The sequence below is a fragment of the Triturus cristatus genome, chromosome 12 (genome assembly GCF_964204655.1).
Source record: "Triturus cristatus chromosome 12, aTriCri1.1, whole genome shotgun sequence".
NCBI lineage: Eukaryota > Metazoa > Chordata > Amphibia > Caudata > Salamandridae > Triturus > Triturus cristatus.
In genome coordinates, this window is record NC_140595.1 from 809,540,014 (window position 1) to 809,562,132 (window position 22,119).

General features: G+C 49.7%; 1 protein-coding gene across 1 annotated transcript; it reads left to right on the forward strand.

Annotated features, from left to right (window-relative positions):
- The first annotated feature begins 748 nt into the window (after positions 1–748).
- Positions 749–21,559, forward strand: LOC146782936 (uncharacterized). The gene is made up of 8 exons (XM_085637590.1): positions 749–1,351; positions 1,947–2,065; positions 12,706–12,809; positions 12,904–13,081; positions 13,184–13,301; positions 17,986–18,074; positions 18,618–18,739; positions 19,374–21,559. Exons 1-8 carry the CDS (start codon positions 953–955, stop codon positions 21,521–21,523), a joined length of 3,279 nt encoding a protein of 1,092 aa, XP_085493716.1. The 5' UTR covers positions 749–952; the 3' UTR covers positions 21,524–21,559.
- The last annotated feature ends 560 nt before the right edge of the window (positions 21,560–22,119 follow it).

Here is a 22,119-nt window from a genome sequence, read left to right on the forward strand (position 1 = left end):
AAGTCAGGCCTGAACGGAGCATCTGTTTCCGGTTGCATTTTCTGACTTGTGACTCTGTCCTGTTATAAATGCCACGTGGTCATGTGACCCAGTGTCATGAGTGATGTCTACAACGACTCGACGTTTTAGTCAGTGGAACGCTGCATTCTGGGACTCGTAGTGTCATTTTTAAGCTTCAGAAATCCAAAGATGCAAACTGTTGTTGTTCTGTCTGACACGGAAGCACTTGGCAGCGATGTCAGATTAAAGAACCGGAGGACAGGACGGGTTAGACACATTTTAAGACGTATAGTGCTGACTTGAGTCTGGGGGTACACGTTCTCTGCTCAAACATTAAAGTTTGGCCCTCAGCCTTGTGAATACTTAGACCATGGGATGCCTTACTGCTCACCTCATGGGGCAGGTCTAACCTGAGGACAGTGAGAGAACAGTTTTTAATTGGCTCTGTGTTTGCTAGGAAGGGAGTGTCATAGCCTAGGATTGGCTCCGGTGTGAGTGCACCGGGAAGCGGCTGTCGGTGACCTGGGATTGGCTGAGGGTGTCAGTTTTTTAGGAAAGGATACCATTGGTTGCGCTATCAAGGGGCTGTCATGATCTGGGATTGGCACCAGGTGTGCCAGGAAAGGCTGCCACTGACCTGAGATTGGCTCCAGGTGTGATTGAACCAGCAGGGGGCTGCCAGTGACCTGAGCTTGGCTGAAGGTGTCAGAAAAGGGTGCCATTGGCTTGAGACTGGCTCCAGGTGAGAGAGAACCCGGAAGCAGTCGACCTTGGCCTAGGCCAGTCTGGAGCAGCCCCAGGTGTGCCAGGAAAGGCTGCCGGAGACTGGCTCCAGGTGTGATTGAACCCGGAAGGAGTTGTCATTGGCCTAGGCCAGTCGGGAGCAGCCCCAGATTTGTGGATATAACGGCTGTCTTGGCGGCTCTTCTCCACGCTGTGTGTTCTTGGCATCATGGGGTGGTGTTTGGTCCTCGGCACTGGTCTCTGGTTGATGAGTTTTGGGCTCTGTCTTGATAAGAGGGGCCCTGTTTGGGACTCTTCCCTCTGGGACTCCCGGAAGAACTGGTTTCCTGGCTCCCAGTCCCAGGTGGGGGTGGCCAGCAGCGGCCTCTGGGTCTCATCCGGGGGCCCGGGTAAGTCCCGGGCCTTGCCTGCCCTGCAGCCGGTGAGAGTGCAGTGCCAAAGTGACAACATGATGGTGACGGTGCAGAGGGACCTCTTCGGGACGGGGAGGCTGGTGCAGCCGGGTGACCTCCGGCTGGGGGCCGCTTTCTGCAGCTACACGTCACTCAACGCGGACAACACGGTGACCTTCGAGAGCGCGCTGCACGACTGCGGTAACACCAGGCAGGTGGGTGCGCTGCCTGCTGGTCCGTGGGGTAAATGTCTGCCCCTGGCACGTGTCCTCTCCCCTGCGTGCCCAGGGCGTTGACTGTCCCAAACTGTAAGTACCAGAATACAAACAAAAGGCACCCCCTTAGCACATCATGAGCAAACCTATATTGCTCAACTCGCACCACTGGTCTCCTCTTCATTCAGGATCAGTGCCGTCATCCCTGGGTCGCCTTTTCCAACCTAATGCATTCTGGGAGCTGTAGTTTTTAAATATCGATTAACTGCAGGCAGCCTTCAGACAATGCTAATCTTATGCATTTGTTACGAGTTCTTTAGTGGGAGGTGAGCGGCTCAAACCCTGCACTTGATGATTCCCCAAAATTCCCGTCAGAGGGCGCCCTTAATAGCTGTTGGGTATTGGGCGCCTCAGAGCACCTGGAATAACTGTTTCTGAGCCGGTACTTCTCGATATGCTTCCCCCTCCGACAGGCCTTTCTGAAGATGTAAAGGCCCCGTTGTTTCCAGATGTGGTCATCTCTGGCTGGGTGTGGGCGGGGCGCCTCGCCTTGTGCCCCCGAACTACCGATGACCAGTATCTTTCTGTTTCCTAGGTTACCCAAGAGTTTGTAACCTACAGCTCCGTCCTGACCTACGCTCCCACCCCATCCGGCAGCCTCGTCATCACCAGGACCAATCAGGTGTCCGTCCTGCTCCAGTGCGTCTACCCCAGGTGAGTGCAGCGCGGGCACCGTGCCCGGGGCGGTTGTCCGCGTGAGGGGTTGTCGTCGCTTTAACTCGGGGTGTTAAGGGCTCAAGGTGAAGCGAATCTTCCGGACCAGCTCCCCCAATGCTTATTTCTAGGCACCTTGCATCGGCCTGGGTTAACGTTCTCCTCCCCCTCCCCCAGAAGGCCTTTTGGGAAGGAACTGAACTCACATTCATTAGGGTGGTGGAGGGGGGGGGCTAAACATGTAACTTACGGTACACCTGTGTCTGACTTTAGTAATGTGGTCCAAGTTACTCTGAGCTGGTTGTTGCACCGTATCACAAGCCGCTCAGAACATCCTTTTGAAGGTAAAGGAATGTGTAGAATCCGTCCATGTTTCTCATTAGGAGGCCGGGTCGCCATCCTGGCGAGCGTGGCGAGAAGGATGCAAGCCCAGGGGAGCGCTGGTTGAGCTAGATCTGGTCCAACTCGTGAGTTGGTAGGGAGGTTGGGGTTAAATGCTGAGCTACATGACGATCTGCTATAAGGGGGAGTTGGTGGGGAGAGCGGGTGACATGCTCGGCTAGATATGGTATAACTGGAGTTAGGAGGATGAAATACTCGGCCGGATCTGCATATTGGGGGGGGGGGGGGGGGGGGGGGTGTGTCACGGGTCAGAGGGAAGCAGTTTTTTCATGAACTGCCGATCTGGGGTGACAGGAAGCTTACAAATGGAACTCGGACTCTAGTGGCTTCTGATTCTGTCCCGGAATAGGGGGCTGTGGTTCTCGACTCCTGTGAATCCCTGTTAGTGCGGGGATCGGCAGAGGGAGTTGGCGGTGTCTGATGCATCCAGAAGTCCCCCGCAGAGTTCTCCTTCGTGTTGAGTTCCAGCACGTGCAGCCTGACACGAGTGGGCTGTGGAATGTGTACTGTAGCATGTACTGACCGCACCACGCAGAGGGTGGTGGTGTAACCGCCAGAAAGCCATAACGGACGCTGCTTATCACACCTGATCAATAAGGGTATGGTTTACCCGGCATTAAACACCTGGGTTCTGACAAACATGGAATCGGGTGGGGGGGCAATCATGGCGAGCAGTGACCGTGCTGTGGCACTCTATGGCGGGGTGCAGCACACATTTGTTCCAGTGTCTACCTGGACATGGTTTCATGCATGCTAATTGGAAACATATGACCATACACAGAACGAGGTATGAGGCAAAAGTGACTGCACCTATCATTCAGTGGGGGCCAAATCGCTATTCTCTTTGGGTGCCAAGGATCTGAGGTTCAATACCTCTAGGATCTGAGATCCTACAAGTCGTAAATGAAACGCAGTGATCCAGCACACCAGTCTGTTCAAGATACAGTAATGAAAGACAGAATGTCAGTCCATTCTGCAGGTCTGGTTTCAAATTTTCTTTATTGAATTCTTCTTTAAAATCAGCGTAGCCAACACGTTTCGTCTTCAAGGACTTCTTCAGGGCTACAAATGAGTAAATGCATAATGGTTACAAAAAACACGATCATCAAAATATTTTTTTTTTTAAATTTATTTTTATATATATACACACACACAATCTAAAATGAGCTGTCTTTATATATACAAGCTCGCAGGCTTTGGTCTTTGCTGCCGGTCTCGGGACTCTCGTGTGGAGCTGCTGGATCTTACTGCACAAACGTTGCTACGGACGTTGGGGTTTTAGCACTCAGGACTGCGAGGCCCAGGGCATATTGCGCGAACATCATCCCCAGCACCTGGCGTCCTCTTCATGATTCCTCCCCCCTAAAGCACATCACACCTCGCGGCCCCTGCTTCGCGGGAGCCGCTCGCAGGCTTTGGTCTTTGCTGCCGGTCTCGGGACTCTCGTGTGGAGCTGCTGGATCTTACTGCACAAACGTTGCTACGGACTTTGGGGTTTTAGCACTCAGGACTGCGAGGCCCAGGGCACATTGCGCGAACATCATCCCCAGCACCTGGCGTCCTCTTCATGATTCCTCTCCTAATTATTTAAGTCACTCCAATACCTGCGCGAGCGGGGCGAAGCCCAGGCCCTCTTAGGCCGGGCAGGGCAAGTTCTTTTAAATTTGCTTTAAACAATTTGTTGCCTCCTGTTGTCACTGATTTTATTGTAGTTATGGCGCAGAGTCCGGTCAAACTTAGTTTGGAAAAACCAGGGGGTATGATAAATGGTCCCTTAGATAATTATTTCACAAGGGTCCAGACGGTTGTAGATAGGGAAAATACTTTGGCCGAACGAAGGACAGAGCGTAGATGCTCCGTTGAATCCTTAAAATTTAGGGCTTTTAAAGAAACCACACTCCAGCCCCTTTCCTGGGACGGAGGTAGAGTTGGTGGTAATGAAGTTCCTCCTTCGCAGGAGAGTGTCCCCTTTTTGCTGAGGGATTGTTCCCCTATACACTATGCCCCCACTGTTGAAGATACAAGTGACACCCCTCTTCACAGCTCTTCATGCAGCCCCGCTGACCCAAACATACAGATCCCTGTCCTTGGCAAACTGGTTAGAAAGAAGGTAAAGAAATCCGTAATGGACAAGATTCATGGCCCACCACCAAGTAAACTAAGACGCAAGCAGGGGGGGGGGGGCGGTTGGCTAAATCCAAGAATCGCCATTCAGATTTTGGGAAGCATACAAAGCCCGCTGCTAGGACTGTATAGGGGTTAGCGGCTGCACCAACAATCTTGACTAATTCTGCACTCTTTTCTCCATCTGTCGGCAATGATACTGTTGTGTGCAGCACTGAGTCACCCTCTAGCCTTGTTGAACTGCTGACAATGGCAGCACCTTCTACTGTTCCACAAGTCAATTTGGGTCATTTGATTAAGTCTCTCATCTTGCCAATTGTTGAGAGTTTGAAGAGAGTGGAGAAAAGGCTTGCGGATATAGAATCCGCTATAAGTAAGACGGCCGATTTGGATAAGGCTCAGGTGAATAGGACTGCTCCTTTCACCCCCATTGTTCACCTACCACTACTGTACCCATAGTCACACCACATTCTAGTCGTTACGTTACAGCCCACTAACCAGTCAGCTCCTGTCCACCAAAGGTCACTGCCCCTCAAGAATGTAATTATTCCGATCGGCAACACAGCTAGCGACCCTTTGAGGGGAAGCTTCGAGGATCATACAGAGAATGAGTGGGGAAGTTATAGTAACAACAGGGTCACAGCGAACTGTGGACCACAAGTAAATCTACCCCCAGAAGCTGAGCCCCTGGTGGTGGTCTTGACGAGGGTGCCCACTTTGACAGATAACACGAGGGAAGGGTTCTCCCAGTTGAAAAATAAAACTATGCATTGGCTTAGTATAAATAGACCAATTTTAAAGAACATCAACGGTGAGAAACTGCACGTTAGACGTCTTCCTTGGTTGGGTGGCAGACGTAAAGACATTGAGGGAGACATAGTGTTGGTAAACTTTAGAGATCCACGCGCAGTTGATCATATATTAAATTGGCCTACGGGAAATGGTAACCACTGTATCATCCCTGTGCCTTGACATATTTTTACCCTAGATCCCTGGTGTTTCCCCCAACCCACATAAGTGAACAGTCTCCCACATATATAAACCCATCTATGGCACCCATCATGAGGCACTTTGTACATGGCCACCCCACAGTTCCTGCTACCGATCCCATCGGGTGGAACACTGTACCCCCCAGATTTAACAGAATTAGAAACAGGAGAATAGATCATATGAGACCCTTTACTCCCCTGGAGACAGGGAATAGGTTCGATGTGTTCACCGGTATGGAGGAATGTGATTGAAAATTACAGTCCTTGCTGGGCAGGAGGGTCCGTTTAGGCGCCACTAGTCGAGTGGACAACGATCTTGAGGTTTCTAGAAAGGCCATTATTCCTGGCATTGAGAGAGATTCCATCGGTAGCCAATAGACTTGATATTAGCGGGATACCAACCCCAACACAACCACTGCTCCTTGGGTGCACTGGTGACACTTGTCTAGTTTCAAAATCAATAGGCCCACTTGAAGTTAATAACGATTCTCAGTCGGGTGGTGATAAGGGAATTAGCCCTGATACACTTGTAATAGGTGATGAGGCCATCCATTTGGTATCCTGGAATGTGGCTGGGTTGGGGAAAAAAGATGGCCCTTCCATTCTTGAAAAGTTGTATGTATGTTCCAAGAAACATGGAGTCTGCATCCAATACACAAATCTGGTTATGCAACCCTTTGCTTGCCCACTTCTAGTTGTGGGAAGGGCAGACCAGCGGGCGGTTTACAAGTTTGGGTTAAAATTGACTTGAATTGGGATGTTTCTACCCATGAATTAGTGAGTAGGGACATTCAACACCTTTCATTTGCAGGTCATAAAAAGGGTAGCAGGTTTGATTTATTAAATCTATTCTAGAGGGTCCCAGGGGGACACTATCTCTTGTACTTTAACGATTTTAGAACGGGCACTAGCCAACTGCCCCCCATCCTCTAAAATAATTGTGGCTGGGGATTTTAATTGTACATTTGAACCCCTTAGTGGGGAAGATCCCTTGGGTATAGAGGAGGTGGACTCCCGGTGGTCCATCCCAGCCCTGACACTTGCTCCTATTAAAAAATGGTCTTCTAGGGTAATACAGATCAATGCCCTTACAGCGGAGTACAACCTAAGAGCAGTAAACGGCAGATAATTTTCTGACCGGGCCGGAGCGATGACATTTAATAGGCTCAGTGGTCCATCCAGAATCGATTTATATCTTACTGGATGTGACACTGTGGCGCGACGTAATAGATATGGAGGTGGTACCCTCACAGGATAGTGACCACAACCCCCTATGTATGAAGTTAAGGTGGGGCAAACCAACAGGTGTTCTGAAGCACGCCCCCCTGAGGTCAACCAACGAGCTTGTCCCCTACAATGGTAGTCGTAGGCTGAAATGGGACAAGTTTACTCACAGGTTGATAACTTGACGAGTATCGGGGAGCTCGTAGTAGATCTGACAATTGAGCTGGCGGGCCTAGAAATGGGTATAGATGGGGATCAGGGGCCGCTCTTCCCCTCGGTTTATTAAAGTGTAATTGAGGAAGTTGGCAATTTCTTTTTAATCCCGGCCAGAAGTAGCAGATTGAATAATAAGCCCTACAACCCCTGGTACTCGGACCAGTGTAAAATGAAAAGGAAGGAGATAACAGTTGCCCTCCGTAATAAGAACCAATCTTTAGTTAGAATAGCCAGGAAGAATTACGCGAAGGAACTGGTGCGGGCCAAACGTGAGTGGGAGGAACAATACTGGCAGGATCTTAAACGTGCATCTAGCAGTAAGAACGCATTGCTGTTTTGGGAATTGATTAACAAGGCTAGACAGCATAGCAGGCCACCAATAGTTAATCACATAAGCCAACAGTGGCATTCCCACTTTTCTGCACTATATGGCGGTTCCGAAACGACCCGCTCTTCTCTCCATAATCCAGTTAGCAGGGCCCCCTCTTTATTGATGTTTGAAGAGCCATTTTTGGCTTTCGAGGTAATATTGGCCATTCGACACTTAACCCCGAAGAAAGCCGCTGGTCCCGATGGGATACCAGGGGATCTCCTTCTGGAAGATCCTGCAGCTTGGGCTAAACTCATTGCCCTAATAAAGAACTTGATCTCTAAAGGTCATCCGGTGCCTGACTCGTGGAAGGGAGCAGAGGGGATAACTGTGTACAAAAAGGGCGCTAGAGATGACCCTGCCAACTACAGACCGATCAGTCTGATTGACGTGATCCAGAAGGTGGTTGGCAGGGTCATTATCTTAAGGGTGGGTATCTGGATGGAAGAGGAGCACATTCTCTCTCATTTCCAAGCCGGGTTCCGACAAAAGGTGGGCACGATGGACCAGGTCTTCCGCTTCTTTGCGATCTATTGGAAGTCTGTGACCATCAATAAAGGTAGTCTTTACCTGGCCTTCATAGATCTCAGAATGGCTTTCGACCTGGTCCCTCGTGCACAGCTGTCCGATATTTTAGAGAAGATGGGTCTCCCAGGACCACTCCTGGGATTTATTGTAAAGCTCCATGAGGGGAATTATGCGAGGATCAGATGGGGCGCCCAGGGTCAATTGACTGAGAGGGTGCCGTGAGGAGAGGAGTACGCCAGGAATGTGTTATGGCACCGACCCTGTTACCACTCTTTGTGAATGGAGTGGTGGACCATCTGAGAGAGGAACCGGCAGACGCGCCCTCCCTGGCAGGGGAAAAAACACCTACCCTACTCTTCGCAGATGACACCATCTTGATCTCCAAAACCCCAGCAGGCCTCCAAAAGCTCTTGCAACGTTTTAGTGAGTTCTGCATTGATAGAGGTCTTACCATCAATACCTCAAAAACTAAGCTTATGGCCATATCACCCCCTAAGAATTTTAGGAACAACATCTTGCTCAATGGTGAACCATTGGAGTTGGTTGATTCCTTTGATTACCTGGGTATTAGGGTAAACAATCGGATGAGCTGGAAAGATCATTTGGCCAAAATGCTATTAAACCATAAAAGAGTTTCAGGGTTGGTCTTGAGAGAACAGCGGGAGTCGTTGAGCAAACCCGTGGCACCGACCCTAGCAATTTATGAGGGCCAAGTACATCCGTCTGCCGTGTTGTGTCCAAATAATTATTCCAAGGGCCACACTTACCATTGACCCGCAATATCCCTTAAATAAGGAGCAGTTGGCAACGTGGAAGGTTCAAACGTTTATTGTCATCATAGATCTCTATATAGAGGAGCCTCGTCGATCCTCACCCATCAGGTGCGCCGAGGAAGACTGCTGGCTCCTTGACAGTAACACACTTTTATACATTTATCAGCACAGCATACAAAACCTTATATGTGGAAAAGTACCAGTTAGTCCTGCCGCCCCTAATGAGCTCATGCCTATTTCTAGTTTCGGTTACACATACAAAGGGTTACTATCTTTACAGAGAAGGTCGGAAGGGTGACTCCCTTCTCGTCCCAGGTCTGGAGGAATTCGCTTGATACTCCCTTTTAGCAGATGTGACATTGCTTCTCAGCAACTCTGTCTGTCTCCTAATTATTACCGTGAAAAGGGAAGGCAGATGGTGTGTAAGAGGCCACGTGACTCCTAAGAGCAGGAGCCGCAATCTAAGATGGAGGCAGTTTGGTTCTCGGCCCTTTTGTCATGCTAAACGTAACGGGGATTTCGATCCTTCCAATGCACCATGGCTAAGCATACCGTCATTAGATATACTGCGCTAATCATACCATAATGACCTGAATACCTCAGCCGTATATGGATCCGAACTCTGGGGGTTTGAGAATACATCGGATCTAGTTACAGCTGAAAATAAGTTCCTGAGAGATTTGGTAGCCCTCCCTGTTTCCACCCCGTTAATCCCATTACGGTTAGACCTGGGTCGGCGCCCAAGATTTAGTGCGCCTGCGCCCATTACTCTTTTTTGGGTCCGACTGAGAAGGACCGGGGAGCTTCAAAACTATGCAGCTGTCCTAGTTTAACTTATTCTGCTGGATTTAGGTAACCAGATCAAGTGGCTGAGTAATCTGAGACAGCTGGTTGTGCAAGTGGGTCTGAGAGAATCTTGGAAGAGTCAAACACCGCCCCCCCAAACTAGAGGTTAAGAAGCTGTATTGGGATTGGGTTCAGAAGGAGGCCATATGTAGAGGTGCAGGGGGTCCACTTACGGAGCGTTTCTTGGAGTTTAAATGGTCAAGGAAACTCGACCTGGTCTTTGATTACATAGAGAAACCCCTGGATAGATCACTCTACCTAAAAGTTAGGCTTGGGATCCTTCTGGTGAATGATTTCACCTCCGGATGGAATCGACAGGGTGGCTCTATGAAAGCCTGCCCGGGTTGTGTAGCCCCCACTGAGTACTTGGCGCATTTCTTCTTTGCCTGCCCAGCATACAGGGTGGCCAGGAGGATATGGTTCAAGCCACTATGTAAGGGGTTGGGCCTTAGGTGTCATAAAATGGCCTTGCGGGTTCTTTGCACTGATAAGACTTCTTCTGCCATGGTGTGTGGTGTAGCTAAATACTTGGGCAGTGCATGGCTGACACGCATGAGAAGGATCAAGTCCCCCTCCCCCCCCTCACCTACCAAATAGTTAGAGGGCTCTTGGGTAGGTAGCACCCGTGTAAATTGTTAGTTGTTTTATGTTCACTTACTAAAATGAAATTGTATAGTATATGCTGATGTACGTATTTTTGATTGGGTGGGTATTTGGTTTAAATTCTTTGTACTGTATAAATTGCATACTTTTATGATGGAATATTTTATCGAATAAAGTAAATTACTACATATACAATATTTAAAAAGATGAAACGGCCCATATTTTGCTGTTTATTATACACCTTTTATAACAAGACTGGAAAAATGATCTTCACTGTCTTTAAACCTGCTGAACCAGTATACAGCATGTATCGGACTTGAATGCCACTTCCTAAGAGATGTCTTTTGGAACAAACATTCGTTAACAAACTTATTTTTTTTTTTATTTTATTTTTTTTCTCCAGATAGGGCAAAAACAGCCATTTATAGTCACTATTTAAGTTCTTTCACAGATGGGGCAAAATTGTTTCAATAGTGACAACAATGTTTTGGGGATATAATATTCCAACAGATCATAATGGATACAAATATACCTTCTAATGACACATGGGGATCTAAGATATATTTATTATATTTCAAGACCAAATTTTTAATCTATAAATGCAGAACACAATCTTACCTGAGTTTGAAAGCAAAGGGGCTTAATTTTGTTCTTCTTAAGAACTGCGGTCTATGGCCAATGCTCCCTATATTATTTTTTTGTTTTGTTTTTTTTGTTTTTTATATATATATTTTTCCCCCAAACCAAAATTATATGTAGCCTAGGTATATAACTAGGCTACATATAATTTTGGTTGAAAGAGCATTGGCCATAGACCGCAGTTCTGCATTTATAGATTAAAAATGTGGTCTTGAAATCTAATTAATCTTAGATCCCCCATGTGTCATTAGAAGGTATATTTGTATCAATTATGATCTGTTGGAATATTAGATGTCCAAAACATTGTCACTATTGGAACAATTTAGCTGAAACTAATCCTATCATGTTTGGTATCAAACATATTGGAATCATACCCCCACACTGTAAACGGTGTTGGAGGTATAATTCCCAGTACTGGAACGGGCCTCAGTTAGGCTCTGTGCTCTCGGTATCAGTCTTCTAGATCCGGGCAGCATATAATGGTTGCTGCTGACCAGAGACACATTTCTGCCCTCCTGCTACTGAGCCAAGCTCTAGCAGGGGCAGGCAGAACAATAGGCATCCTGTCACAGGGAGGCGTGACCACCTTCCAGACAGGATGTATTGGGCCTAGGTGGGTGAGCTTGCTAGCGCCACTAAGTCTGCATGAGGGGCACATTTGGTGCCTCTGCACATAGTCCAGTTCAAAATAGCCCTCGGAGCCGTTGGCTCCTGCTCTGGTGCAAAACTGGGTAAAGGACATGGGAGTAACCTCCTGCTTTCAGCCCCCCCCCCTGGAAGGATCTCCTGAATCGTACCAACCCTTTCCTTGGGGTACCTTTAGCTTGGTGTATGTCCCTAGATTCTTCGTGGGACAAGATTCTAGTCAGACACCACTTCTACATTCTGGGCACTCTGGACTTTGTTTGGGCTCAACTTTGTCTCCCTTCTAGACTGCTGCATCACCTGTGCACCATACAGGAACCTTCCATGGTCTGTGGGCATCAAAGACACCAGAAGGCATCTCCCTGGAAGGGAAGGAGTCACTTCCCTGCATTCGCAGGCCCCGCAACTAAGCTGACAGCTCTGCTGATCCTGAGCTCCTCAGGATTCTGAAAAGTTCCGCAGCACAGGTGGTGGTTCTCCACAGCTCTTGAAGCCTGTCCTTCTCTCTCAAAGTTGGATTCCAGTATCCCTTGTGGGAGCCGCAGGAACCGAACTCTTGTTTAACGTGTTGCCTTGCAGTTGCAAAGGCTTGTTGGTGTCCTTCCACAATGATCTTCGGGCTCTAAGTAGCTCTAACCTCAAACACCTCCAGTAACCAGAGTCTTTGTCGACATCCCATCGTTTGCACCCTGGCCTGCATCTTTTGGTGAGCTGCATGAGGTCCTCTTGCAACTCCGTGCCTCCGGCCTGGGGGTCCTGTTGATGGTTAGCTTTGCTTCTTTTGGGCTCTCCTGCTTGCTTGGGGCTTGCGCTGACCCCCTGCTTGTGGTGAGTCCCCTTGACCTTGCTGGTCCTGACATTGCAACTTCTTTAACTTCTGTATTGTTGTATTTGCCGAGGCTTGTTGGTGCTGATCCTCCCCCCCCCCCCCCCCCCCCCCTGGCACACAGCACCGGTTTCAGATTAGTCTGAAAAGTGGAGTCTGGCGCAGTAGGCCATGCAGATCCAACTGTCGTGGAAGTCGCCCAACGCTGAATTATTGGGGTGGTCTACCCCATTCACCCTCCATGAAGACACGCCCCTCTGACCAGTGACTGCAGGCCATTTATGAACACCTGGGAGGGTTGAGCGCGTCGTTGTGGTGTTGGCGAAGGGAGAGTTTACTGTCTTTCCCACACTTTTGTGTGGAAGTCACTGTGCAGATTCCTGCAGGCAGGTCTTGTGTTGTATTTACTGCCTCCTTGTCTAGATCCGTCACTGAGCTTTACTTCACCCTTGCAGGCATGCCAACGTGAGCAGCAAGGCCATCGCGCCCACCTGGACCCCCCTGCGCACTACAGTGTCTGCAGAGGAGGCGCTGTCCTTCTCTCTGCGCCTGATGACCGGTAGGTGAAGTGTGGCTTGGATGGACATTGTGGGGTGACCCCCCCCCCCCCATGCTCTGCACCCCCTCCTCAACCTCTCTCCTTGGGTTTCTAGATGACTGGGCCTCTGCCAGGAGCAGCACTACCTTCCAGCTGGGGGATGTCTTCCACCTTGAAGCCTCAGTCGGGGCTGTGAGCCACTTTCCTCTTCGAATATTTGTGGACAGTTGCGTGGCCGCCCCAACCACGGACCCAGACTCCCGCCTCCAGTATGACATCGTGTCCTCCTATGGGTAAGATTCCGTTTGTCCTGTCTGTGCAGCAGTGGGAAGGTGACCAGAGGTTCCATCACTCCCTTCTGTTAAATTTGTTTTTACCCCCCTTTCCTACCTTAGGTGCCTGGTCGATGGGAAGCTCTCTGGCTCGTCGGCCTTTGTATCTCCCCGGACGCAGCCAGATAAACTCCGGTTTACAGTAGACGCCTTCCGGTTCATTGGGACAACCAACTCCCTGGTATGACTGTTTGTTTGTGCTGGTGAAAGAGTTGGTCAAAACTCTAAGCCTCTGACTCCGTTGCAGTGTTCGGCCCAAAACCAGTCATGTGACACTAGTGACTCGAGTTGTAGGCCTGAGACTGCGTTTTATGTAGAGCGCCTTCAGCGCTGAGGTATTTTATTTTATCAATTTATAGGGCGCAACAGCTACCCAACAAGGGTTTCCCGGCGCCTAGACACAGCTAGCATTGAGGACCGAGGAAGGGATGACTGTTTGGTGGTTATTGTTCATACAGCCAGGTCTTTACAAGCTTTCTGAACCTACAGTAGTTTTCTTCCTTCCGGATACCAAGGGGGAGCGTGTTCCACAAGGAGGGTCCCAGATGGGCAAAGGATCTACCGCCTGTTCTTGCACGTTTAAACCTTGGAATGCAGAAGTAGGCTGCTGTCTGTGACCGGAGGTTTCTCTGAGGTACATAGAGACGGGCAAGAGATTGAAGATATTTTGGTGCTGTTCCTGCTTTTATTCTGAACATGTAGTTCAGGGCCTTGAATCGGATTCTGCTCTCTATCCTGAGCCAATGAAGATTCCGACGATGGTTCGAGACTCCAGAGTTCCTCGGTATGTTACAAAGGAGTCTGACCGCAGCGTTTTGTGCTACCTGTAGTCGACCTATCACTGATTTATTTGCGCCTAAATAGAGGATGTTGCCGTAGTCAAGCCTTGATGTGATAAGGGCATTGACTACGGTCTTTTGCGTTGACACTGGCAACATCCACAGGATCTTCCTCAACCATTTAGCTATGGTGAGACACAGGCTGGTTACTTTACTGGCCTGTTTGTCCATGGATAAGGTGTTGTCCAATATAAAGCCCAGATTTCGAGCATGGGGTACCGGGGTGGGAAAAATGCCCATCTGGTCCGGCCAATGTGCAGGATTCCAGAGAGCTTGATCCTTACCCAAAATCAGTATTTCCGTCTTGTCGCCGTTCAATTTTAACTGGTTAGTCGTCATCCAGTTCAGGATTTTTAATAGTCCTTCCTTGAGTAACGACGGAGAGTGGGGACAAGATTCAGATAGGGAAAAAATGATTTGGGTATCGTCGGCATAATTCATAAGCGTTAGACCTAACTTTTCAACAAATTCTGCCAGAGGTTTAAGATAGATATTAAAAAACAGAGGGCTCAGGATGGACCCCTGAGGCACTCCATGTGACGCAGGTAGGGTGTCTGACACGGCTTGTGCAGATGTGATCTGAAAGGTTCTATTTGCCAGGAAGGATTTAATCCAATCCAGAGCCTTCCCTCTTACACCATTTCTATGTAACTCTTTAATAAGTGTTTCATGAGAGATGGTGTCGAACGCCGCACTTAGGTCTAATAGCACAAGTGCAACCGTCTGGCCTTGATCAAGGAGTTTTCTGATGTGTTCAGTGACACCTAGCAGGGCAGATTCAGTCGAGAAACCAGCCCTGAAGCCAGATTGCGAAGAATGGAGTAGGGAATTTTCTTCTGCAGAAGTGGCTAAAGTAAAGTGTACGTGTCTCTCCAGACATTTAGAAAAAGCAGGGAGCAGAGATATAGGTCTATAATTGGCCATTATTTCTGGGTTTGCAGTAGGCTTTTTCAATAGGGGCGTCACCATGGCATGCTTCCATATGGCTGGGACGGTGGCGAGATCGAGTGATAAATTTAAGAGATTGGCAATGATTTCCAAAGACTGGTCATCCAACTTCTTAATAATTTTAATAGGGATGGGGTCCCTAGGGGAGCCGGATTTAACAGTCTTTAGGATTCCTTTCAATTTCTCTAATGAAAGAGTAGGCCATACTTCCAGTAAATTTTTACCCAGTGCAATGGGCTGAGGAAAAAAAGGGTCGGAAGGAGGGGGAGGATCAGAAGCCGAATTTATTGTCTTGATGTCTGAGATGATTTTGTCGATTTTCTCAGTAAAGAAACAAGCAAGCGCCTGGCATTGTTGTGTGCTTAGTGGGGGAGCGACGGCTGAGGTATGTGCGCCCGCCAATTCCTTAACTTTGGAGAAAAGAGTTTTGGGCATGTTAGTAGCTTCAATAATAGTTTTAGAGACAAAAGCAGCTCTCGCTTTTGTACAGGCAGCATGATAGTGATTTCTGGCTTCATGATAACTTCTTTTGGCATTAAGATCGTACTTTTTACGCCATTTGCGTTCTAGCACTTAGCCTTAAAATAGAAAAATCAAAATGCAATCATTAAACCATGGGGCTGGAGGACGATGCCTACTCCCTTTGGTGCGAGTGGAGGGCAGGCAATTATTATTTGCTGCATTTGTTAGCCAGTTTTGTGTTTCTATTGCTACGCGGTCCATGTTGGAATTTAGGCTAGGAGGGTTATGTTTTAATGCCGCGTTTAAGGCATCGATATCGACTGACTTCCAATTTTTCCTGGGAGTGACATCAGAGTTTTGTTCCAACCTGGGGGTGGGTGGAAGAGTAATGCTAAAATTAAGAAGGTGGTGATCGGACCAACCGGAGGGTATGGTGGCAGTATACGTAAGTTCCCTGATGTTGGATATTATGGGGTCCAACAAATGGCCCGCTATGTGAGTAGAGCTGGAATTTAATATGGACAAATTGAATGCAGCTAGGTCTTCCAACAGATTAGAGCATGAAGGGATAGTGGAATCTTCAAGGTGTAGATTTAGATCACCCAGCAGGGAAAAATTGCTTGATGACATATAGTAAGGAGTGATAGAATTTGCAAAGTTAGATACCCATTGAGAAGGGCTGCCCGGAGGTCGATAAATCAGAAGGCCTGACATTGTAAAATTAGGGTTCAATGAGATTTTAAAAAGGCCCGCTTCACAGTCTGGAATAGATGCAGGTTCCAAAGTGCATTTAAATTCTCTGTTAAAAATGATAGCAATCCCACCCCCAGCCTGATTTTCCCTGTCTATTCTGACAATGGCATAGTTATCGGGGAGGGCAATTGCAACATCCGGGCCGGCGCTGTCATGTAGCCATGTCTCAGTTAAAAAAACTGCGCTAGGACTTTTTTCTGCAAGGAGATTGAAGATATCATGCTTATGTTTTGGCAATGATCGGCAGTTTGTACTATAAAAAACGTATGTTGGCGGCACGTCTTTACGTAGCAGTTTGCATTTCCTGTGTCTCCTAGATGGGTCGGGGTGGGGTTGGTAAACAGTGGTGGATAGATTACATTCGGAGCAGACATGAATTCCAACTTTGTGAAGGTTGAACAAAGAGCACTTCGGATTGAGGTTGGGGCGCAGCGCTTTCAGAGCAGAAGATGTTCTTACCAGCCTAGAGGGTGTAATAAGAGTAGGAGCCTCTGCCTCGTGCCCCGTCCTGGCACGGACGGGCACAGACGGGCTGGTCTTTGGCGTGTCTTCGGCGTGCTGATGGTGTGCCCGCTGCGCTCGACCGCTGCGCTGTCGAGTAGTGAGCATGATAAGAGGGGATAGAGGAGTGGGCGTGGCCCCGTGGGTGGGCGTGGCCCCGAGTCACGTGGGTGCAGTGACGCTGAGAAGGGAATTTGGACTTCCCCCTCGGCGCAGTTACTGCAAAAGAGCCAAGCCGCTGACTCAAAGTAAGTGTTTAAGTCTTTAAAATAAACACAAGAACACAGTGCAATTTAAAAAGATTTACAAAAACACACAAGTCTAGCAGCACTTAACAGACACCCCGGCTTCCGCCTCAGGGTGCTACGCTGGTCAACCTGTGAGGTCTTAATCGCTCACAGGTTTGAGAAAGTTGCAGGAGTACAAATAATTCAATTCCCCTATTGCAAAGCTCAAATGGAGCAGGTCTTTTCTGCGTGTAGAAGTGAAACATAAACGTGTTTCAGCTTTGACGGAAGATGAGCCAGCCTTCTTCAGAGCAAACCATGTGTGCTAAAGTCTGGATTGCTACAAGATTTCAATGTTACTGGTTAATTTTCCTGGTGGTTAAACTCCAAGACAGGCCAGTGTCTTGTCCTTGAGTCCCTTGAGATGCATCAGTGTTTATCTTGTCCTGGTTCTGCGAAATCTTCACTATGGGCCAAAAGTGCTGTTAGAGATGGGGTTTCCTGGATTATTCACATGACTGCAGTGACCTGCATCTGCTCCTGAAAGACCTGACCAGAGCAAGACAGGCCAGTGTCTTGTCCTTGAGTCCCTTGAGATGCATCAGTGTTTATCTTGTCCTGGTTCTGCGAAATCCTCACTATGGGCCACAAGTGCTGTAAGTGATGGCGTTTCCTGGCTTAGTCACATGAAGGCAGTGACCTGCATCTGCTCCTGAAAGACCTGACCAGAGCAGTTTGTCCTCCACCAGGTTTGAGGGTTGTCCGTTTAAAACCCACAAGAGGTGGTGGAGTTCAGGCTGCGCTGACCCTACTGGAGCAGGGTCCAGACTGATTTGCATGGTGGGTGAGTGGTTAGACTTGTTGCGAGCAGCCTCCGCTGGTGGCTTTGCCTTTCTGTACCATGTGGAGGGTGCATGTGATGGGTGGTACTGCACCTTGAATAACTTTTGTGTTCAATTGGCGCTGGGGTCTTTCCAAGCCTGCACCCCTAACATCCCCCCCCCCCCCCCCCAACCCCCAAACAGTCCTTTGTGGGTACACCGGAGGGCACTGTAGGCCTTAGTTCTCAGGAGGGTGGTGGTCTGTAGCACGTGTGGTCTCGTGCCATTCTAATGTCTGTTTCTTCTGTACCCAGATCTTCATCACCTGCAGCCTGAGGGCGGTCCCTGCAGACAGCGCCCCCAGTCCCACGACCAAGGCCTGCTCCTACCAAGCTGGCAGTGGGTGAGTGTGCTCGGGAGCTGGAGAGTGGTTGGTGTGGACTGTAAGGATGGTTATTTGTTAATGCTAGGGTTCTGAGTGGACTTCGGATGGTCTAGGATTGGTGGATGGTCTGTGGTCTGCCAAGTTGACTGCAGGATAATCTGTGACATTGTGTGTGTGGACTGTGGCAAGATGCAGCGTTCTGTGGCCCCCTCCGATGGTCGGCTGTATGAGGTGTGGCCTACAGGGTGGTCTGTATGGCTGTCTGTGGGCTGTGTGATTGGTCCCCGTCGGGTGACTGTGAGATTGGTCGGCGGGTGTCTGGGCTGTGTTATGGGTCCCTGGAGGGTGTCTGTGGGCTGTGTGATGGGTCCCCGGCGCGTGTCTGTGGGCTGCATGATTGGTCACTGGCTGGTGTCTGTGGGCTGTGTGACTGGCTCCCGGCGGGTGTCTGTGGGCTGTGTGACTGGCCCCCGACAGGTGTCTGTGGGCTGTGTGATTGGTCACTGGCTGGTGTCTGTGGAGACTGATGGACCTCTGGTCCTTTCATCTCTTCCTTTGCAGCTGGTCTTCCGTGGAGGGCCCACCTTCCGTCTGCAGCTGCTGTGACTCTGACAGCTGCGCCTCATCTGGAGGGTCCCGGGCCTTGCACCACTTGTCTGCGTCCCGGAGGCACGGGAAGAGAGGTCAGTAGCAGACGCAACCTGTGATCTTCTGCATGGAGGGACTGTGACGTGGTGTGGGTTTCTAAAAATGCGGGTTGTTGCTTTTGAGTTGTAGTGGGTGGGAGGTGGAGCAGGAGAGTCCACTTGAAGGTAAACGCCAGTTCTGAGATGGTCGGTGTTAGACGTGGTCTCAGAACTAACCTAAAGGCAGGGCCACTGGAATTATGAGGCAGGATTGAGTAAACTATGCAGCAAACAAAGGCATAATGCTGCACATTTTGTAATATTACCTCATCAATTTGAAACTTGGTAAGATTCTGGGCATTCGCTGCGCCTCGTTAGTACCAGTTTAACACCCAAATACCGCAATAAGCTACACCCAAATACCGCAATAAGCTACAAAGGTTATCAGTCCTGCTTTGCACAGGGCCTTCCACTGTGCGATAACATGGGTTGATGCATTTTAGTAACTTTTGATCTGTTTGAGCTAGAAACACTTTTTTGTGTTATCTGGACTAGGAGGAGGCAATAAAACTGTCATGGCTGCACAATCATGATCCCAGTGGTCTTTCCTTAGGGTTGTGCAGACGGTGTACTTTTAGCTGGGTACTCTTCCTGTAAGAAGGAAAACTAAATTACCATGTTCTGTCTGCAGGGGAGCCGACCTTCAAGTCCCGAGCTCTTGCCGTTGGACCCCTCGTTGTGCTGAGTGAGAATGATGCCACCGGGGCAGATGTGCCACCACTGGATATCCTTGGCCTGTCTGATGGAGAGCCCAGGAGCATGCTGGGACTGCAGTCTGAGCTCCTGGCACCTGCGATGGTGCAGGAGGGCGAGCACCATCACAGAGAGGAGAGCGACACAGACTTTGGCATGGAGGATGGGTCTCCTGAGGTTGTGGACTGGGACGCTGGCCTAGATGAGCCTCTATTGTTGGACCAGAGATTAGAGGGGGACATTGTGCTTCTAGAAGCGGGACCAGGAGCAGAGGAGCTGGTTAGTCCCCTGATGGAGCAGGATTCCCTGCTGTTGGACTCCCAGGCAGAGGATCTTGAGTCCAGGCTGCAAGAAAATTCTGAGTTGCGCGTCGCTGGCCCTGAAACTAAATCAAGAGGTGCCCAACTGAGTCCTACCCCCCTTGAACTAGCTGAGGAGTTTGGGGTTCATAAAAACTGGTCAAAGGACAGTCCTGATGTGCCACAGGAGCACAGTGCCCAACCCGGATCTCTGCTGGCGCTAGACCAGCCTGGAGCCCACCCTGTAGGCCATCCTGCAGTACACACGGCCCAGCTAGGACCCCTTGATGTGCTGGACCTACCTGAAACCGATCACAAGATGCAGATTGCCCAACTAGGACCTCTCCAGGTGCTGGACCTACATGAAACTGATCCCGAGGTGCACATTGCCCTGCTAGGACCACTGCAGGTGCTGGGCCTACCTAAAACCGATCCCGAGGTGAACATTGCCCAGCTAGGACCACTGCAGGTGCTGGGTGTACCTGAAACCGAGCCCGAGGTGCACATTGCCCAACTAGGACCACTGCAGGTGCTGGGCCTACCTGAAACCGATCCTGAGGTGCACATTGCCCAGCTAGGAACACTGCAGGTGCTGGGCCTACCTGAAGCTGAGCCCGAGGTGCGCATTGCCCAGCTAGGACCACTGCAGGTGCTGGGCCTACCTAAAACCGATCCCGAGGTGAACATTGCCCAGCTAGGACCACTGCAGGTGCTGGGCGTACCTGAAACCGAGCCCGAGGTGCACATTGCCCAGCTAGGAACACTGCAGGAGCTGGGCCTACCTGAAACCGATCCAGAGGTGCACATTGCCCAGCTAGGACCCCTGGAGGTGCTGGACCTACCTATAACACAGCCCAAGTTGCACATTGCCTTGCTAGGACCCCTGGATGTGCTAGACCTACCTGAAACCGATCCAGAGGTGCACATTGCCCCGCTAGGACCACTGAAGGTTCTAGATGGAACTGAAACTTCTCTTGAGGTAGCCATTCCTCAACAGGGATCACTGGAGGTGCTGGACAGATCTGAGAACCATCCCATGCAGCTGATGCAAACGTCACAGTTTGGACCCCTACAAATCATGGAAGATCACATCACTCTGGGTGAAAAGCTCTCGGGCATCGCTGAAACTCACCCAGTTGCAGAGGGGCTCCGTAGTGTGCATGTATTACAGACTGTCCATTCTGAGCCTATCGTCCTAGTGAATGAAGAGGGTTTCCCAGTAAGTGAGGCGTTGTCGAGTTTGCTGAATGTAGGCCATGTTGTAGACTGGGCTAAGCCTCACCCAGGGCTTGAGGATCCGAGGAAGATGCTGCAGGTTGTGAATGTTGGGCCCATCGTTCTTCAGGACTCCTTATTTGGTGATAATGACACAGCAGTGCTTACTGGGCCAGACACTGAGGCCTTGTGGGAAGGATCCGGTAGCCCTTTATTTGAAGCACCTCGTGCGGAAGCTGCAGTGATGCGGATGGAGTCTCCAGCGGTGGTGCAAGGTGAGGGATCTGCCTCTGGACCAATGCCTCAATCAAACCATTTCACATCACTGGAGGAAATGCTGGGGAACCCACTGCAGCAGAACATCCAACGACAGCCCCTGTTACCGGAGGGGACTCCGCGTCTGGCTGGTGATGGGAGAGTACCCCCTGAGCTTGAAGGGATGCGGGTGAGAGCAGCAGCTCCTGAGAGGCTGGTGGAAGTGATGCTGCTGACTGTTGGCGGGGTGGTTCTGGCCTGCATGGTGGCACTGGGAGGGTTCTTGGTGCACCGGAAGAGAAGACTTTCCCTTGTGTGAACAGCACGTGTCGTTACAATAAATGTTTGTACACTACGATTGTCTTATCTTGTACTTCTGCTGAGTGGGGTGGGGGGGGGGGTTTGGTGGGCAGGAGGAATGGCTACTGAAGGGTCAGATCTTCCTAACCGACCACTTAAGTGGTCTGTACTTTGGTCATTCTGGGCGTGTTGTCAGCTCTCCTTTTATTCTTCTCTCCTTCCCCCCCCCCCCCCCCTCCCCAGCAGAGGGGTGGGGTGAGGGGATTTGACCCGATTTAGGGCCACCCGGGTCTCTCGCAACCACCTCTCAGCCTTCCATACAAATGAAGACTGTCAGGCAGCAGAGAATACAAACCAAGTGTTTTTTTTTTTTTTTTTTATTCAGGTACACTCGAGCGGAGTCCAGTCTGACGAGACTCCTAGAATTTCTGCAGAGGGACTGACTTCAGCAAGCATAGATACATTATGTAAATATTTGAACCAAGAATGTCCCACCCATAATGGAAATCTACTAGCAAGTGCAGCTAAAGCAAAGAGGGAAAGGAATGTTGAGTTTAGACTCTGAGGCTGGGCACACATTATCTATCACTAGTCTAGTGGGAGAAAGCCTCTATC

Bases quoted from the DNA above. Each gene is read 5' to 3' on its own strand.
- LOC146782936 (XM_085637590.1), top strand. From the start codon at position 953: ATGGGGTGGTGTTTGGTCCTCGGCACTGGTCTCTGGTTGATGAGTTTT. The intron at 13,082-13,183 runs GTAAGATTCCGT...TTCCTACCTTAG, and splicing joins GACATCGTGTCCTCCTATGG to GTGCCTGGTCGATGGGAAGC. The intron at 18,740-19,373 runs GTCAGTAGCAGA...TTCTGTCTGCAG, and splicing joins CCGGAGGCACGGGAAGAGAG to GGGAGCCGACCTTCAAGTCC.